The following is a 21,039-nucleotide window of genomic DNA, read 5'->3' on the forward strand; positions in this document are numbered from 1 at the left end:
CACACAGTGTACAGAGCTGATCAGAACAACTCTGTACCTTGTATGATTGACCGATGACCTATACGTTAAATTATGTGCTGTGTATAGTGTACCAAGGCTCCATGTTTTAATCAATTCGATGCAAATAAATTTTTTCATTTTCCCTAAAAATTGTGCCAAATTTAAATCACATTGGGGTGTTTACTTTCCAAAAAGGATCATTTTTGTGGCTTGTTTATACTGACATTATTAATGGACATGTCTCATAACTGAAAACGAAAGCATTTCTCAAATGTTGGTCTCTTCCAGAAATTGTCAAATTATCACAGGACTGAAAAAATTGCCTGGCATTGAAGGAGTATACACAGGCTGGTACTCAAGTAGCGAATCTTTTCCCCTAATCCACTGACTAACCATCCATCTAGCAAAACTTCAGCCCACTTCCAAGCTCTTCAATTTGCTGCCCTGCCTGGGATCATATTGAATATCTCCAGCAGAATTTAAAAACACAAGGTCACAACAAAGTAGTGGCCATTTACGAATTATAGAAATTTCTACAGATAGACATTTTCTTTACACCACTTTTCAATTCGCTCAAGTTCCGCTCACAGAAAGTAGAAGAGATATTGCTTGTAGGCCCAAAAGACAACAAGGGCATAGTCAAGAAGATCCTATAGAGAAAAATTTATACCAACCACACTTAAAATTTGTTTTTTTGAACTTACCTTGTAGGGATTTTGACACGTAGATACCGGTCTACAGCAATGGCTAGCAATGCCAGTATGGAGCTCTGTGTCAGAATCAGCATAATACAAGCCACCATAAGGCAGCTATAGAACTCAGTCTCCAGTCCAATACTAATTATAATGGCCAAAGGAATGACCAGTGCTCCTACTGCAATGTCAGCCACAGCCAATGACACAATGAAGAAGAAAGTGGTATCCCGAAGTGCCTGGTTCACAATTACAGCCCAGATCACTAGTATGTTACCGAGTACAGAAATCAAGGCTATCAGCACTTCAATGACGATGTAGACAGCTAGTGAGACTGAGGTGCCCATGCTGCTTCAATGTGGAGAATGGCTGTTAATCCTGAACCTGAAAATAAAAATGTTAAATTAAGCCTTGTAAGATACAGTGGATCAAAAATTGCCATGCATGGCACATTGCAGTAGAGAACAATAGGTGTCATTAGAAAAATATAGACATGCTTAGTTTAGCGCACATCAAATATTAAACACATGCTGACTTTGTGGAATCGTAAGAAAAGTGGGTGGCACATAATGCAGTGAGTCTGCCAGTAAATGTATACTGCATAGTCTTTAGCAGCATTGTCAACCTTTTAATATACATCTTATAAGCCATCAATGCCATCTACAATTACTATTCTATTAATAATTTGCATATGTGCTGATGAACGTTCCTTTTATGCCCGCTCAGCAAGCCTTTTCCCTTCAAGCAACTATTAAGGGATTGTTCACACCAGGTGCCTTGCTAAGCATTTGCTTTATTTTCTAGCACAAGCAAAATAAGTGGACATGATAAAATATATAGTTTTTCAGTACAACCCTCTTCTTACCACCACAAAAGCACTGCAGTGCAAGGGAGCATTTTGCCATTGAAGTCAATTCAAAATTGAGTGCTTGAAAAGTATGCATTCTGGTCTAAATAAGCATTATTTTGTGCTGTCATATTGACTCTAAAATGTAACCATGATGTACAAGTTCAATAATAAAAATTGAAAAAAATTAAACACAAAACACACACACACACACTACAAAAAGTATTGGGACGTATGCCTTTACACGCACATGAACTTTAATGGCATCCCAGCCCTAGTCTGTAGGGTTCAATATTGAGTTGGCCCATCCTTAGCAGCTATAACAACTTTGACTCTTCTGGAATGGCTGTCCACAAGGTTTAGGAGTGTGTCTGTGGGAATGTTTGACCATTTTTACAGAAATGCATTTGTGAGGTCAGGCACTGATGCTGGACGAGAAGGTCTGGCTCACAGTCTCTGCTCTAATTCATCCCAAAGTTGTTCTATCAGGTTGAGGTCAGGACTCTGTGCAGGCCAGTCAAGTTCCTCCACCCCAAACTCGCTCATCCATGTCTGTATGGACTTTGCTTTATGCACTGGTGTGTAATCATGTTAGAACAGGAAGAGGCCATCCCCAAACTGTACCCACAAAGCTGGGAGCATGCAATTGTCCAAAATGTCTTGGTATGTTGACACCTTAAGAGGTGCCATTTCCTTTACTGCCATTGCCAAGCCCAACCCCTGAAAAACAACCCCACACCATAATCCCTCCTCCAAACATTAAACTTGGCCCAATGCAGGCAAGTACTGTTCTCCTGGCAACTGCCAAACCCAGACACGTTCATCGGATTGCCAGACAGAGAAGTGTGATTCATCACTACAGAAAACATGTCTCCACTGCTCTAGAGGCCAGTGGTGGTGTGCTTTACACCACTGCATCTAACGCTTTGCATTGCACTTGGTGATGTAAGGCTTAGATGCAGCTGCTTGGCCAAGGAAACCCATCCCATGAAGCTCTCTATGCATGGTTGTTGTGCAAATCTGCAGGCCATACAAAGTTTGGAGGTCTTTAGCCATTGCCTCTGCAGACAGTTGTCGAAATCTGCGCACTTCAGCATGCGCTGACCCCGCTCTGTTATTTTACATGACCTTCCACTTTGTGACAGAGTTGCTGCTGTTCCCAGTTGCTTCCACTTTGTTATAATACCATCAACAGTTGACCGTGGAATATTTAGTAGCAAGGAAATTGCACTGGAGTATAGGACAGGTGGCAACCTATCACAGTACTATGCTTGAATTCACTGAGCTCCTGAGAGTGACCCATTCTTTCACAAAATGTTTGTAGAAGTAGTCTGCATGCCTAGGTGCTTGATTTTATACACCTGTGGCCATGGAGGCGAATGGAACATCTGAATCCTATGATTTGGAGGGGTGTCCCAATACTTTTGGCTATATAGGGTTTTGTTTAATTAATAACAATTTCTCCTCCATGTCCAAACAGATCATTCAAGCTTTCTGTGTCAAATCTTGATCTACCTACAAGATCGGATTACTCGTCTTTCCTAGATTTGGGGGAACAAACTGAACAAACTATTCAGTGAAGCACAATGACCCGAGTTGATCTAAACCTAAATCTGGCCAGTTCTATTTGTTCATCTTTGTTAAGCACCAAACACAATGGAAGAAGAATGAATAAAAGTAATTAAGATACTGTAATAAACACAAACTTTAAGTCATTTTACTATATTAGTTGAGAATCTTTACTCAAATTGGATAAATATTGCCTACAATTATCCAAATCATGAAAAGCAAATTCCTCTTCACTTTGAATAACAAATCTTGTGCACATGTTAAAAAAAAAAAAAAAAAAAAAACCCCAGAAACAAAATTTGCTTTCTGACATGTTCATGCCTGCCCTGAGGTAATAGCCAGGCACTACAGTATTGTGCATAAGTCCTCGGGCAACAGAGTACCGGTAGATTTGCTTGGGGGGGCTGCTATAGGCGAAGAACACAGAAGCAAGCTATATTGCCTGACCACCTGTGCTAGGGGTAAGCGCAACAGAACCATCACCAAAGTAAAGGGAATTAGCCATTTATCCCTGTTGGATGACTTCCCCCTCGCCTCTGCTCTGTTCACAACTTTCGGATGGATTTCCCCTCATTTTCTGTCTGTCACTGGGACAATGGAGGGTCATAATTTAGAACAGGGGTCCTCAAACTTTTTAAACAGGGGGCCAGTTCACTGCCCCTCAGACCGTTGGAGGGCCGGACTATATTTAAAAAAAAAATTGCCATTCGTAAAATACATACACACACAAAATATACACACACACAAAAACAATATACCAGCAATAACTTTTCCCACACAGACATACAGACTGCACTGTGCATCAATGAAGCCCCACCAGTGCCCAACAATGCAGCCCCACCAGTGCCCAACAATGCAGCCCCACCAGTGCCCAACAATGCAGCCCCACCAGTGCCCAACAATGCAGTCTGATCAGTGTCCATCAATGGCATTGATGGACACTGGTGATGCTGCATTAATGTACACTGATCAGACTGCATTGATGGGCATTGGTGAGGCTTCATTAATGGACACTGATTGATTATACTGCATTGATTCAATGCAGTATAATCAGTGTCCATTAATGCAGCTTCACCAGGGTCCATCAATTCAGTGCAGTCTGATCAGTGTCCTTCTCCTCGGCTGTCTGTCACTGCCCAGCGCGGGAGAACTGCAGGCAGTCCCTCCAGAGATCAGACTCCACCCCTCTATCATTTACTCACCGCGCCGGCCAGATCTACATCCCCAGCACACAGCACTATCAGTGGGGGTGGAGCCGAGGGGGCAGGTGAGGGAGGGAGAGGCAGAGCCAGTCAGAGTGGTGCTGGTGGAATGAAAGTGAAAGTATACAGGGGGATGCCAAATATTTCAAAACACCCGGCGGGCCGGATAAATGTCCTCGGCGGGCTGCATGCAGCCTGCAGTTTGAGGACCCCGATTTAGAACACACACACACACACACACACACACACACACACACACACACACACACACACACACACACACACACACACACACACACACACACACACACACACACACACACACACACACACACACGATATTTATGTAGAACTTGCTGAAAAAGGGAGGAGAAGCGTGGGGGAAGGGGAGAGGAATCCTTCCACTGAACCAGTTGCAGGTGTGTTCAGAAAAGCTTAATAAACCCTATTCACAACAAAGTAGTAAAATAAATTCCAAAGATAGAAAAACTGACTTCACCTGAATGTGCATAGTTGAATGTTGAAATGGAAGAAAATTTGGTTTCTAGTGATCACCAGTGTCTTTGGTTTGATAAGAACTGAAAAATTATACAAAAAAAAAAAAAAAAAAAGTTTTAGGATTTCAAAAAGACACATTTAGCTGAAATGGGTGAATTAAAAAACAAAAAAAACAAAAAAAAAAAAAACACAAGTTGAAAAGTTGGAGTAAAAATGACAGGAGTAATCAGTGGGCACTGTTAAAGTCTACCATCCTGGAGGCAACTAGATTATATGTCAGGCAAGTTCGTAATAATAAAACAATATGTTCCCTAACGAGATAAATAGGATAGTAAAAAGGAAAAAAAAAAAAAATTATATTTCATAAATATATATATATATTTTTTTTTTAATGTATTTATTTATTTATCATATTATTATTATAGCATATAGGAGATTAAAGTAAACAGGAGATGTAGCTGAAAACTGGGCACACCACGTATGTTAAAAAGGGAGACCTGGATATAGCAAACCACTTAATTACTTTTGTTCAGTCTTCTCAAATAAAATTATACTAACAATAAGTTGGGAAATCATATTGGTTCTAGTAATGATAGCTCATTTTTAGGATTTCCGAAGACAGAGGTAGCAGAGGAACTGGCTCGGTTAAAGATTAAAAAAGCAATGGGCCCTGATGGTATTCATCCCGGAGTTCTAAGAAAACTTAGAAGTATAGTTTTGGACCATTAACTGACCTTTTTAATTTCTAAAACAGGAAGTTCCGCCATGACTGGAGGACAGCTAATATTTTACCTATCCACAAGGACAGAAAGATAGAAGCTGACAGGCCAGTGAGATTAAGATCTGTTGCTATCAAGTTAATGGAATAACTTCTAAAAAGAAGGATCATTGATCACCTAAAAACACAAAAAAACTTGCTGGATCCAAAGCAGCATGGCTTTACTGAGGATCATGTCAGACTAATCAGATTGGATTTTATGATTAGATTATCAATGTTTTGGACCAGGTGGCACTGTAGACATAGATATCTTGATTTCAGCAAGGCATTTGATACAGTTCCACATAATGATATAATACAAAAGTTGCACAAGCTTGGACTTAGCCCTTGGGTGGTTCAGTGGATATGCAGCTGGCCAAAGGATAGATACCAGAGTGTGGTTGGTCTCTGTTCCGAGTGAACCCTATTTACAGTCACTAGTGGTGTAGCACAAGGCTCTGTACTAGGTCTTGTTCTATTTATTCTATATATAAGTGATATAACTAAAGGTTTACTAGGGGAGGTATGTATTTTTGCTGAGGACACACAAAAGGTGTGCAATAGGGTTGATATCCCTGGAGGTGTATGTAACATGGAACGCGATTTGGCATTGCAGGAAGATTGGTAAAAAAAAAAAAGAAAGGAAGGAGGAAGAATTGAAAATGACAGTTCAATGTTTTTAAAATGTCCTCACAAGGGATTCTTTCCCTAGGTAAATTATTTTACACCATAGAGGGTACATTGTTGGCCAGCACTACAGAGGAAAATGATTTGGGGGGGGAACTTATTTAAGATGATTGCAGAATGAGCAGTGTGGCAAGCAAATAGAATTCTAGGATGCATCACTAGAGGGGTTACCAGCAGGAGGAAGGAGGTCCTGATTCCTCTAAATAGATCTTTAGTTATGCCGCTTTTAGGATACTATGCCCAGTTCTGGAGACCTCACTTGCATAAAGATATTGATGAGATAGAATAAGTCCAGAGACGGGTAACAATGGTGAAAAAGTCTTGGGGACAAAACAGAGCGACTTCAGGAACTTAACATGTACAGTCTGGAGGGGAAAAAAAAAAAAAAAAAAAAAAAAAAAAAAAAAAAAGGGGGGGGGGGGGGGGACATGAAATGAAACCTTTAAAATACATCAAGGGGGTGAATGAGGTTCAGCAGGGGAAGATTTTCAACACGAAACCAGAAGTAAAAAACACGGGGAGGTGACCTTAATTTAACTGGTGGAAAGTTCTGAACTAATCTCAGAAAGTATATGCTTGGAATAAACTTTCCAACAGACGTAGAGAGCCCGTCAACAGGAAAGAACTTCAAACATGCTTGGAACAAGCATAGATCTATACTCAGACAAAAAAAAGAAAAAAAAAGAAAAAAGGGGGGCAGTCGCCATGGACCACTCGGTCTTCTGGCCATCATTTTTCTATGTGGTGGAAAAGATGCCTTTACTGCTGGTTGAAGATGGTAAATATGATGCAATGTAACCCACTTGCTCAATTACAAAGAATTTGAAAAATTCAGTGTTTATTCCTGAAATCTCAAGTCTAGCTGTAACATCTTTTTGGTTAGAATGGGAAGAGGTTATATTTCTCAGTGACTGAAATTGGGCTTCTAACCAATGAAAAAAAAGAACATCTACAGACCCATGACACTGACCCTAGTAGTCTTCATCATGCAGCTCCAGTGTGGATAGTAGGCATTAAAAGAAGTGTTTCCTAACTACGATCCTTCCCCTACCTGAACATTTACAGAGACCCTGTCAACTTAAAATTTGCTGGTAAGAACACACAAAAAAACACACCCTTTCCATAAAACAACTTTTTGGCTTTCAATGTGAACTTGCTAGCAAATTTGACATTTTAGAAGATTGCTGTTGAAATGGTCTGACAACAAGATCTCTTTAAGCATCCCCTAAACTCCCCATCAGACAGGGCTTCAGCTTTATCGCCATATTCATGCACCCAGCAGGAACTTACTAACACAAGTGGATTATACTAGTGAAATTTCCACCCTCTACTGTATAAATGGTATAATATAGGCAGGGCCAGTAATGCTCATAAAAACACTACACCAAGGATGGTACACTGAAAACTTTATAAAAAGTAGGAAAGGTATGTAGATTGTAGCAGAAAGCCTTAGGTTCTCTGACATTTTGAAATTTGTGTACTTCTGCCCACTGAGGTTTCACACGAGCCATTTTCTTGCTACCTTTTGGATCCCAACCCATCATTTTTCTAAGAATGTTATCCAACATGGGCAATTCCTGAATATACCTTTTCTATTTCTTCCTTTCAGGAACAAATCAATACAGAGCACAACCGTGTATGACAGGAGCTTGTCTAGAACTCCCTTAACATGAGGAAACATTTTGAACATTTCAGAGCTTTAAAGCCCAAAGTGACTGTATAGGACATCATGACGATGTAGTTTTGCCCCTGTCCTGGCCTTCTATTTAGAAATCTATTTTGAGACAATCATCTTTGGATATCTTTATGTAAAGGTAATAGTTGTATGAAAACGCATGGTATTATGCTGTAATGTACGTGTATTTTATGAATCACCAATTACCTACTCTTCCTGATTCAGAGTATACTACAATCAATAGCTGGAGCGATCATTCCGCTTTTTACTTGCTGCAGTTATTACTTGCTGCATTTACACAGCTAGGAATTAATGCTCTCTGTTAGAAATTAGCGGTGATGTAAACAATCCACGTTATTTCAAAGATTTTCACCAAGGTTACAGTGAAGAATAATATGTTAAGGTTCCAATCAGCTCCCATTTATTAAACCAGTCAACTGTTTTAGCAGACAGTGCCAGTGTTTACTTTTTATTCAGTCAGTCATTCTCCCCACAGATCTTTCCCAGACAGAGTTTCCTGCAGCTATCCAACACGCTTGAAATTAATTCCCCAAATTGCATGAGATTGGCACATCTAATATAGTGTAGAATACACACTGTGAGGCACTGGCTGGCAGGATTGTGGACAGTGTCATCTAGGTTTCTTTTTTCACCACCTACACGTGGTGAGTGACTTTGAGATTTGTGTTGGAGAAATGGTTTTTTTTCAGATCTTGCTGGTCTGGGTCTCTGAGACCCTAGGCTTTGTAGAACTATGCATGGAATAAAGCTTCCCTGCATTTCCTCGTAGCTACACTTCACTATTCATCTCAGCTGTCCACAACTCTTCATATATGTGAGCTGACTGATGCTCAAATGCTCTCACTCAACTATGAAAGCCTGCTGCTGGGTGAAAGACTGTCTACTGACAATGCTAAAAAAATACACTTGCTGCCTTTGTTTTGGAAAACTCATTAGGGAGCACCATGCCCATCAGTAACTGCCATACGTTTACTTAGTGGCTCAGAAAATCCGGTGATTAGTTCTTTTTGAGAGCGTATAGAACACAGCAAGGAGAATGACTGGAGTAAGGGACCAAGGTACAGCTGGTTAGGTGGGCATCAGAAAAGAAATTCCTGTGATGGCAAAATCAAGAGAGGAAAAACAATTAAATGAGAAATTATATCATAAAGTGCAAATATCCTGTTTTTAAACAATTGTCAATATTAATTGGCAGTTAATGAGTTAGTCAGTCACAAAGAGTGTTAAGGTTGATAAGAGTTGACAAAGACTGGATAGGTGGTGTTAATGAAAGGGATGTAATAGGTCTGTATGGCAGCATGGAAAGGGGAATTAGATTTTAAAAGGCCAGATTTATACAAGGCAAAGTCCTGCAGGGATTTAGTTTTATGCAACATTTGCAAGAACAAGGCTGTCTTTTGACAAGAGCAAGCCAGGGTTAAACTGGTTCTACAGATGGCCTCCCCATGCAATTTTACAAGGCCTTGGCGGGGGAATGGTACCACGCATCCATGTGAGGTTATGTCAGTCTTTGAACTCCAGTGTCCTTCCACCTTCCATGTCTGAGACTTTGTTGGCGCTCTTCAAGCCCAGAAGGAATCCAGATCTATGCTCATTGTATTTTTTTATTTCCTTGCGGAATGTGGATGTTAGGATTTTTGCCAAAGTTCTTGCTACTTGCTTGAACATGGTTACCTTGGCCTTCATTGAAGCTGATCATTCTGGCTTCATCCCGGGCAAGGGAATGGACATTAACATTCGTAAACTGCATACTCAGGTCTTAGCCCCTCCGGACAGCACGGGGGTGGTAGGCTCTTGATGCTGAGAAGGCTTTCGAGTGTTTAATGGAGTTACCTCTAGGGCTGTCCTGGAGAAATTTGGCTTTGGCCCCTGCTTCACCTCCTGGGCACATTCACTGTACTCTGCCTTTACAGCTAGTATCCACACCAACAATAATCTATCCTTCCCCTTCCCTTTTCATTGTGGCACACATCAGGGCTGCCCTCTTTCCCTGAGGCTTTTTGCCCAAGCTATGGAACCCTTAGCCTCTGCCGTTTGGGGTATTCAGTGGGCACTTGGTGGAGAAGGTAGCTTTATAAGTGGATGATGCCCTTCTATTTCTGAATGACCCCTTTCTTCCCTGCAAGCCGCACTCCAGTTGGTAAAATAAGTTTGGTGTCTTCTCTGGGATAGGGCCCTCACCACCTACCACCAACACCCCATTATTGTGAAAGAAGGTTAAATATCTTGGGATTTGTATTAGTAGCAATATCCAGACTTATGCGGATTTTAATTTGTTACCCCTAATGCTGTCCCTTTCCCAGAGATGCACCACCTGGCATACTCTCCCATTGTCCCAGGCAGGCAGAATTAATTTGTTTAAAGTGGTTTATTTGCCAAAGTTCTTGTTATTTTTTCTGAAATACACCCGTCTCCATACAAAGTAATTTATTGATAAATTTGATTGTATTATCAGTTTGTCTGGGCAGGGAAGACCCCTCATCTGGCTAAGTCTAAATTAAAACTTCCCCTTTCTAGGGGGTGGGGGGTCTTTTCTTTGCAGACTTTGCTTATTATATTACTCGGTGGCAGTATCAGTCACTGTGCGGTGGTGGTTTTTCCAGCCAAGAGATAACCCTGTTGTTACTTTGGAGGTGGCTGTGGCGGTATCCTACGTAACTTGGTCTTTTAAGGCCTTCGTGCCCACCCTTCCCTCACTTGTTTGATGAAACTCACCATTGCGGTCTGACAACAGGCGAGGGCGCAATATTGCAAATCTTCCATATTTTTTCCTCACCTACTGCTCTTGGCTAACCCCAACTTGCCCCATTTGAATATGTTACCGTATCCCCTCCTGTTGGCTTCAAGGGATAGTGAGCCTTAAAACACATAATCTCTACTGGCAGATTGCAGCATTTCACAGAACTTAAGGCAGAATTTATTTTGTCCAATAGAACGTTTACAGTATATACCTGCAGCTTAGCTATGTGGTGTTGATGCAATTCCCTACTACTGTTATCCTAGAATCCAACCCCCGTCAGGGATTGCAGCGACAAGCGGGTCTGTGCATGCGCAGAACGCCGATCCATTCTAGCCGGCGGGCACTAGGACCTGGGCGGCCACGCATGCGCACTCGCGAACGCTCGCCTGGCACCAATGACAGGGCGCACTATTTAAACCTTCCCTGCACAGACTCTCATTGCCGTATGGTCTATTCATCCTGTGTTCCTGTATACCTGCTGTTGTGACTTGTTGCTGACCTTGCCTGATCCTGACCTCTGCCAACTTCTCCTGCTCTGACCCCTGGCACGTTTGACTTCTCTCCTGGATATCCCTATTTGATCTGAACTCCTGTTACTGAACCCGGCGAGTGACCTGACTACTCTTTGCCTGCTGCCTTGTAATACGCTGACCCCACTGTTACCGACCTGGCCCGTCTGACCACGCTCACTACTCTGCCATCCATCCATCCTGCACGGATCCAGTCATCCCTGCTCCAGCCTTCCACCTCTTCACGTCAGGCTCTCTACCTGCATACACCTCTGGCGGATCACTCTACCACAGGCAGGTGTACTCAGGGGCCTCAAACTGGTCACTGTCTGCTCCAAGTCCATCCCCACCATCAGGGGCCCTGGTGAACAAGTAGACTGGGACTTAGACTCTGTGCTTTGGGGAATCCTGTCCTGTGGACTGCTAGAGGTACCGCCAGGCGGTTACTGACACCCCCTTTTGACATCTAGGGCGATGGGGAAACCCTTATCATCAATCTGCCTTTGACCATCCATTGCTTATTCCTTTAAGTTGTGTAAATTATTCTCAAACTGAAAAGGCCGATTTGCCAGACCTCTGAGGAAGACTGGGATGACTACGCGACACCACGTTAATACTATGGTCTCTGCCAAAGATTCATCCAAGTTTATTAAAGTTAAATTCCTGCATAGAGCTCATTTTACCCGTTTGGCTGATGTATATTCCACAGTTCACCCCCTTATGTACTAGATGCTAGTTAGCTGCAGGCACCTTCCATCACATGGCCTGGACTTGCCCTATAATTCAGTAGTTTTGGGCATCCGTTTGAGGTTATTAACCTTCTATAGGACCTGGAACTTGGTTTAGATCCCAAGGTGTTGCAGAGCTGAGCCACTATATCAAATTGATTTTTTTGCTTCATTTTATGCCTGGAGTAAAATCCCTCTTAGGTGGAATTTGGAATTCACCTCTTCCCTCCCCCCCACTGTGTCCTCCTGGTGTGCGGTATTACCATTGTAAAAACTTAACTATGAAAGTCATAACTGCCCCAAGAAATCTGACAAATTTGTACAGCAAGGATTGACACCTGGAACACATCACTTTTTCACCTTGCTATGTGTGGTGTTTATTCTTTGGCATCTCCCATTGAGTATCCCCCCCCCCCTTTCCTATGTTCCTTTTCTCCCCCTCTTCATTCTCCCTTCCCCTTGTCCTCTCAATTCTACTTCATCTACCCCACTTCGGTCCCTCTCCTTCCTTTCCATTGCCCTTTGAGTTGGGATCCTGGAACTTTACCACTGCCACCCTTTGGTTTTTCTACACGTACCAACTGCTTGTTATTACATATTTCTGGCTTTATATTCCTTAATACCATATGCACTTCTGTCATGGTTTTAGCCACACTGACCAAATGCACTGCACAGATTACTATAATTGTTATACATAATTATCTTGTTTATGCTAGCAGTTCTTGTTGTATTTTCTCCTACCTCAAACCATATTTGTGGAAAAAAAGTGGTTCTAATGGCTTAAGGTTTTTTTTAACCTTCATGCATTCTGTGCACAAAAGGAAAAAATTAATTCAGTGTGCAGCTCCCCCCACAGTCCCTCCAATACTTACCAAAGTCCAGCTACCTGCACAAGAGCCTTAGATCTCTAGTGTCTTCTTCATTGGTTGAGACAGAGCAGCATCAATCATAGCCAAAGAGGAGGGAGTAGAGGGGTTGGACTGAGCCATACACTGTGTGGCTTGGGAGCAAGGACGCACAACTGCCCCCAGGGCAAGCAGCTTGCGCAGGAGGCACTCGACAGAGGGGTGCTGTTTGGCAATGGTCCCAAGAAAAACAAGGATCAGTGCTGCTCGGTGAAACATTATTGCACAGAGCAGGTAAGTATATGTATAGTTTTATATATTAAAACAAAAAAACCCCCAAAAAAACCCAAAAACATTTCATATCAAAACAACATTTTGTTGTGGTAGTCTTCCACCCACACCGACAGGAACACCCTGGACCTCGTTTTCTCTCATCTCTGCACCCTCCACAACTTCACTAACACCCCCTTCCCTCTCTCGGACCACGACCTCATTATGTTCTCCAACTCCCCATCCTCTAACCCCCCCCCCCCCCCAAAACGTCAAACCATCACCAGCCGCAACCTGAACCCGGTCCCTCTCCACTCGGCAGCTGACTGTCTGTACGACAGTATCCTTCCACTGTCATGCCCTGACCTGGCCACTACTGCGTACAACCACTCGCTGTCAGCTGCCCTAGACTCCTTAACACCCCTAACCACACGTAGCACTAGACCCCGACAGCTTCAACCCTGGCAGAATGACCTCACTAAAAATCTCAAACGACGCAGTCACGTGCTGGAGCGATTATGGCGCAAAACCAGATCCCCTGGAGCGTTCTCCCTCTACAAATCCGCCTTCCTCACCTACACCTCCTCCCTCCATGCCGCCAAGCAAGCCTACTTCGTAACCCTCAACACCCTCTCCTCCTGTCCTTGCCGGTTCTTCTCCACTTTCAACTCCCTACTCTCCCCCCCACCTCCACCCAGTACCTCACTCACCGCCCACGAGATTGCCAATCACTTCCAAAACAAGATTGACGCAATCCGTAAGGACATTGCCAATACTCAATCTACCTCCCCACCTAGCCTCCCTCCCACCATTACCCCACCAATTCTCCCCTCCTCTGACATCACACCCGCCCTGCCCCCCACCACACCTAACATCCTGCACACTATAACCTCCCCAACACTCCGCTCCTTCAGCCCTGCTACCACTGAGGAGGTCACTAAGGTCTTCTCAGAAGCCCGCCTCACCACTTGCCCACTTGATCATGTCCCCACACAACTCCTCCGGTCACCCTCCTCCTCCATCCTACGCTCCCTCACCCACATCTTCAATCTCTCCCTCTCTACTGGCGTATTCCCCTCCCCCCTAAAGCACGCGCACATCACCCCCATACTCAAAACCCCTCCCTGGACCCCACCGACCTGAACAACCTTAGACCCATCTCCCTGCTGCCATTCACATCCAAACTCCTTGAGCGCTTAGTCTACAACCGCCTAAGCTCCCACCTCACTGACAGCAACCTCCTCGATCCTCTACAGTCTGGCTTCCGTCCCCTACACTCCACCGAAACCGCCCTACTCAAAATCACTAACGACCTGCTAACTGCCAAAGCTAACGGCCACTACTCAGTCCTCCTACTCCTCGGCCTTCGACACAGTTGACCACCCCCTCCTTCTTAACAAACTACACTCCCTTGGCATCATTGACTCTGCTCTCTCCTGGCTTTCCTCCTATCTATCCCAACGCTCCTTCAGCGTTACCTATAACTCTACCACCTCCCCCTCTCTCCCCCTCTGTTGGGGTCCCCCGAGGCTCTGTCCTCGGGCCCCTTCTTTTCTCCATCTACACCTCCTCCCTCGGCAAACTGATACACTCCCACGACTTCAACTATCACCTCGACGCCGATGACACACAAATCTACCTCTCCACCCCTCAAGTCTCTGCCCGTATCACCCACCTACTGAACGACAGACTGGATGTCGCTCCATTTCCTCAAATTGAACCTTTCCAAAACAGAGCTCCTAGTATTCCCCCCAGCCCACGCCCCCCCCATCCTCTCCATCACGACCAACAACGCCACCATCAATCCCACTCGCAAGCCAAAGTCCTAGGTGTCACCCTTGACTCAAACCTGTCCTTTCAATCCCATGTCCAATCGCTGGCAAATTCATGCAGGCTCCACCTCCGCAACATCTCCAAGATATGTACGTTCCTAACCCCAGACAGTACTAAACAACTCGTTCACTCTATTATTATCTCACTGGACTATTATCTCTGGACTACTGCAACTCCCTTCTCACCAGCCTACGCAAACACAGGCTATCCCCACTTCAGTCTATCCTGAACTCAGCGGCCAGACTCATCCACCTTACCAACCGCTCCACTTCTGCCACCCCCCCCTGTCATTCCCTCCACTGGCTTCCGATTGCCCAACGCATTAAATTTAAACTATTAACATTGACATACAAAGCCATTCATAACGCTGCCCCAAACTACCTCACCGACCTGATACCCAAATACCACCCAACCTGTACTCTTCGCTCCTCACAAGACCTCCTACTTTCTAGCTCCCTGGTCTCCTCCTCCCACACCCGACTGCAGGACTTCCCCCATCCTCTGGAACTCTCTACCACAATCCATCAGACGGTCACCTACCCTCCTCACTTTCAGGTGCACCCTGAAAACCCATCTCTTCAGGGAAGCCTACCCCACCCTCACCTAACAGCTGATCTCCTCCACTCCTCCTACCACTCCATCCCCCACAGCCACTTCCTCCTGTACCACTTTACCCTCCCTCCTAGATTGTAAGCTCAAAAGAGCAGGGCCCTCGAACCCCTCATGTATTTTGTTACTGTATTGTCTCATGTACTGTCCGTCCCCCACTATAATGTACAGCGCTGAGCAAACCTTTTGGTGCTATATAAATACTATATAATAATAATAATCATCCATAAACAGAGATAGGAGTCGTAAAAGTTTCAACAGATGACTGTTTGCTGGTTGGAGGAATAAGGTGTTGAATACAGGGAGAGTGGAAACTGGTAAGATTTTTGACCAGAGAGAGGGGGTGAATAACTGGGATTTTCAAAAAGAAAGAAGGGTAACCAAAACAGTTTGCCACATGTAAGAGAAAGAGAAAAACAAAAATAAAAAACAAAAACCTTTTCCTGAAGACATCCAGTTACAGATGAAAACTAGTTGAAACAGCGTTCCCCAGCCGATACATCACATTCCTTCCCTGGAGCACAAGCCAGCTTTTGGGCTGGGGACGGCAGCAGCCATTTTGACCACAAGTGCTGTATGTACCTGGTGCTGGTCCTTAGGAGCATATACATGGGAGTGTGGTGTTATGGTTAGGTTTTATAGGATTTAACCACTTGCCCTCCTGAGGATTTACCCCCCTTCCTGACCAGGCCATTTTCTGCATTACGATGCTGCATTATGTTAAATGACAATTGCGTGGTCATGCAACGCTGCACCCAATTGAAACTTATGTCCTTCTCCCCCCCCCCCCTTCCACCAATTGAGCTTTCTTTCTGTGGTATTTTATCCCGTGTGTTTATTTTTCGTGCAAAAAAAAAAAAAAAATAGGTTTGACGTAAACATTACTAAACAAGCCAGTAAAAAAAAAAAAAAAACCCAATATGTGTAAATTAATTGATTTACGCAGAAGCTATAGCATTTAAAAATGGCGATATGGATACTGGAATTTTTTTTTTTTTTTACGAATGGCGGTGATCAGCCACCTGCGGCAGGCAGTCTAACACTGGGGGGAACGGACTTGCCATCCAAAGCAGTGTGCCTGAGCTGACAGGAAGGAGAATTGTTAGTAAACAAAGCAGCCCTCCTCCCCGGAGAGCCTCAGTAATCACTGGCCGGGACCTGGTGATTGACAGCTGTGGCCGCGAATGGCGGCGCGGATAGGGCATGCACCCTACCCAGAGATTCAAAACACACACGATTGTGCGCACCCCTGCTGCCCTGTAGCAGTACATCTGCTATAGGGCGGCAGGGATGTAGTAAAAAAAGTCCACTGCTTTACACAATTAACCTTTTCTCTGCCAGCTGATTCACACATTGGAGGTGTGGATTGAAGTTCAGCTAGTTCATATCAGGTTTCAGACAGGATTAGCTCAGGATCTTATACTGTTCACACAGTTTAGAAACGGTTCCCATAGAAGTCAACAAGATGTAATCTGCACCTGAACTGGACTGCACATGACTCTTTCAAACCACACTGAATCCGCACCGCCAGAGCACTGAACATACAATATATTGCCAAAAGTATTGGGACACCTGTCTTTACACACACATGAACTTCAATGGCATCCCAATCTTAATCCATAGGGTTCAATATGGAGTTGGCACACCCTTTGCAGTAACAGCTTCATCTCTGGGAAGGCTGTCCACAAGGTTTCAGAGTGTATCTATGGGAGTGTTGGACCATTCTTCCAGAAGCGCATTTGTGAGGTCAGGCAATTATGTTGGACGAGAAGGCCTGGATTGGAGTCTCCACTCTATTTCATCCCAAAGGTGTACTATTGGGTTGAGGTCAGGACTCTGGTGTGGAGAAACTTGACTGGCTTGCACACTCATCTATGTCTCTATGGACCTCGCTTTGTGCACTGGTGCGCAGTCATCTTGGAACAGGAAGGGGCCATCCCCAAACTGTTCCCACAAAGCTGGGAGCATGAAATTGTCCAAAATGTCTTGTAGGCTGACGCCTTAAGAGTTCCGTCACTGGAACCAAGCCCTACCTCTGAAAAACAACTGCTACTCATTGTGCTAGTCTGAAGGCCACGTGAAATTTGGAGGTATTTAGCCATTGACTGCAGACAGTTGGCGACTTTTGCGTTTCGTGGCCGAGTTACTGTTGTTCCCAGTTGCTTCCACTTTGTTATAAATACCACTAACAACTGATTGTGAAATATTAAGTAGCAAGGACATTTCATGTTTGAATTCACTGTGCTCCTGAGAGTGACCCATTCTTTCACAAAGTGTTTGTAGAAGCAGTCTGCATGCCTAGGTGCTTCATTTTCTACACCTGTGGCCATGGAGGTGATTGGAACACCTGAATCCAATGATTTGGAGGGTTGTCCCTAATACTTTGGGTAATATAGTGTGATAGAGATTATATATATATATATATACACATATACACACACATACACATACATATATATATATATATATATATATATATATATATATACACACACACACACACACACACATATACATATATGTATGTATATGTATGTGTGTGTGTATATATGTGTGTGTGTGTGTGTGTGTGTGTGTGTGTATATATATATATATACACATATACACACATACATACACACACACACACACAAAACATTGCACCCGCCGTTACAATGCTAGGCTCCTGAAGGCTCTTCCTTGAGTTTTGTCTGTACCAAGGTATGGCATTTCAGTTGAGGATGGATTAACAGTGTGGTGATTACTACAACCACAGCAAATAGGACTTTTAGTTCATTCATTCAAATTTCCACCCCGCATAGCAACACAGATTTAAAAAAAAAATAAATAAATAAAAAAAAAAGGTGAAAAAGCCTAAAATTGTAGTTAGAATTAAGATTCTTGAAGCTAATCCTGGATAATGAGCCCAGTCAAAACCTAGGCTGAGTTTACAATAGTTTTTGACATTTATCATTTTCAAGTCTAAATTCCTTTTGCTCCAATCTATATTACGATCTTTAGCGTGACACCAGTGCAATAAGTTTAAAAGCCAAGAAATATTCAGCTTTATTAGTTGGTTAGTAAAAACAAAAAATTAAAACAGAACTTTAATAACGCTATATCAAAAAGACATACAATGTTTATAGTACGCTATAAAAATGGTGCTCAGTGTAATATACACTTGTCAAAAGTAAATTCTTGCTTCAGGCAGTAATTTCTTCCATGTTTATATGGCAATATAACTTTATATCATTTATAATATTTGCACAGCTGCTAGTAAACTAATTTAGTTTTTAGTATGCAATTTCTTGACAGATTTTGTTTAGAGACAGACAAATAAAAGCAGAGAGAGAAAAAGTCAGAGTGGGGGCATTTCTATATAACAGCAAAGATAATATGAGCAGCCTGACCAATTATCGAACAGACACACCCCTACAAGAATGTTAGTTATTTGTACAATCCGGAACTTCAACTATTTCAGTCTATTTGTAATGGTATTTAGTGGCTCCAGGTAGGGTTGAAATATGTGCATCAGCTGAATTCTCAATGATACTCTAAATCTTTACCAATGTTGAAATAAGAATTGGTAGTCTTCATTTCTTGGCATTCTAAGTATCTTCAGCTTAGGTATGCAGCTGAGACCCAACTGGCACTGAATGGCATGAATTTTCAATCTCCCCCACTGGAGAGTGCACTGCTCCAACCGGTTTATACTCAGTTAGTCAATTGCCTGATTATATACTAAACCAGCCTCTCTCAAACATTTCAACATGGAGGAACCCTTGAAATAACTCTGGTCTCAAGGAACCCCTGCTAAAAGTGACTATCTAAAACTCATGATACATTAGTGTAATGGTCAGTGGGAAGAATGCTCCTTACACTTGTGGTCATTTGGAACCCATAAAAGCTCCTGCAGGAACCCTAGTGTTCCATAGAACCTTTTTGGGAAACCCTGTGCTAAACTCTAAGCTAACCAAAAACTTGGGAAACAATGAAATCAAGACATTTCTAACATTTTTAAACAAGGTGGAAAGAATTCTCTGGCTCGCATCAGCAGCCTTATCTGCACAACTGGGATACTGTCATATAACATGTTTTACTGCTTATTTTAGATGGGCAAAAGACTGTCACAGATGTCAAATAGCAGATAGGGATGTTACATATGGTATGGACATTTCTGGTCAGGGGCGGACTGACAACTCATGGGGCCCCCGGGCAATAGGGGATCATGGGGCCCCTGTGTCCTTGCCCAAACTCACAAAAGCCTATGAAAAAAGGTACCAGGGGCATCTCATGGGGCCCCCTACTGACCCCAGGCCCTCGGGCAGTGCCTGAGTTTCCAAATGGTCAGTCCGCCCCTGTTTCTGGTAACAGATCACCAATTTCATTTCACAGACATTTTATTGTTCCCCCAATATACATAGCCCAGAATTGTACCTTTTAGGTATTTTTGTCGATTTGGATCTTTGCATGTTCAAAGAAAAGATTTTTAATGTTTACTTCTATTCTATGCCAGGGAAAAAAAAAAAAAAAAAACTGGCAATATACTGAATATCTACTGAGCCCTTAAAAATCAATGCCTTAAAATGAATAACTAAACAGGAACTATCCCTATATAGGTAATCTATAAGGCCTGAGGTTGCCCCACAAAGTTTGATAAATGCACCAGTGGTCTTGACACTATCTCAGTATTATTCTAAAGAAAGAAACAAATGACTCAAAGAGACCTGTCTTTGTTGGGAATTCTTTTCTGCTATATCCAACTCTATATCACCAGCTTGCTTGTCTTTGTGGCTTCTGATGTATACTTTGTACTATTTATACACCAAGGTTGTTCATTATCAGCCATTCTTACACTATCTCACCCTGCAGTGTGCTGTCACTGTGTGCAAGCACATCATCGCTTCTCTCACATATTTGGCCTGTAGTATTGGAGGGTCATGCTCGTATGGTCTCAGTTTTCCACAATTGCCTTCTCTGCCTATATACCTTCCCAAAATCTGCCCTGAAATCATTCAAGAATTACGTAAAGAGAAACTGAACCCACAAAAAAAAAAAAAAAAAATTGAAGTCAGTAGTTAAGTGTGTGTGTAAAAATAAATAAATTGGGTAACTTACCAGTCCATGGAGTCCAGTGCCTTCTTCCCATAGCGGATTCATATCACCGTTGTGGGTCTCAGGTGCCATGATCTTAGATTGGCGAGCTGGCTATGACTTACTGAGGAATCACAGTCTGCTGGCTACTGTGTATTTAATAAACTCACTCACTGATCTACAGAGATACACCAAGATTAAGCACACAATTTACACATTCTTGCACCCACCTCAGTTGAAGAAAACTCTTTACGAAAGTTCACTGGACTAAGCTCTGTTCACTGACCAAGCTTGGAGATTATAATCAACATTATGAAGTTTAGTTATTAATGGCAAATAGACTTTGCTAGGAAAGTTGTAGTTTGCAAGGGAATTTTCCCCAGAGTTTAGCGACTGAGGTGAGGCTCTGCCAACTTCCTTCATCCAAATCGTACAACCCTGCAAGCAAAAATGCTTTTTTTTTTTTTGTTTCCCTGCATGGGAT

The 21,039-nt window shown here is 43.0% G+C and overlaps 1 protein-coding gene across 2 annotated transcripts in view; it reads right to left on the reverse strand.

Moving 5' to 3' along the window:
- Positions 1 to 21,039, reverse strand: part of ADORA1 (adenosine A1 receptor) — a 153,350-nt gene that overhangs the window by 123,225 nt on the left and 9,086 nt on the right. Inside the window, exons 2-3 of one of the 2 annotated variants that reach the window (XM_089668188.1) lie at positions 4,810 to 4,888; positions 705 to 1,076 (exon numbers count right to left, since the gene is read on the reverse strand). In XM_089668188.1, the coding sequence (XP_089524314.1) occupies positions 705 to 1,039 (335 nt within the window). In that variant the 5' untranslated portion in view covers positions 1,040 to 1,076; positions 4,810 to 4,888. The remainder of the gene's footprint in view (positions 1 to 704; positions 1,077 to 4,809; positions 4,889 to 21,039) is intronic. The other variant, XM_089668182.1, reaches the window with a different exon arrangement.

The sequence above is a fragment of the Staurois parvus genome, unplaced genomic scaffold (genome assembly GCF_062004578.1).
Source record: "Staurois parvus isolate SC_StPar_1 unplaced genomic scaffold, SC_StPar_1.0 ptg000056l, whole genome shotgun sequence".
Lineage (NCBI taxonomy): Eukaryota > Metazoa > Chordata > Amphibia > Anura > Ranidae > Staurois > Staurois parvus.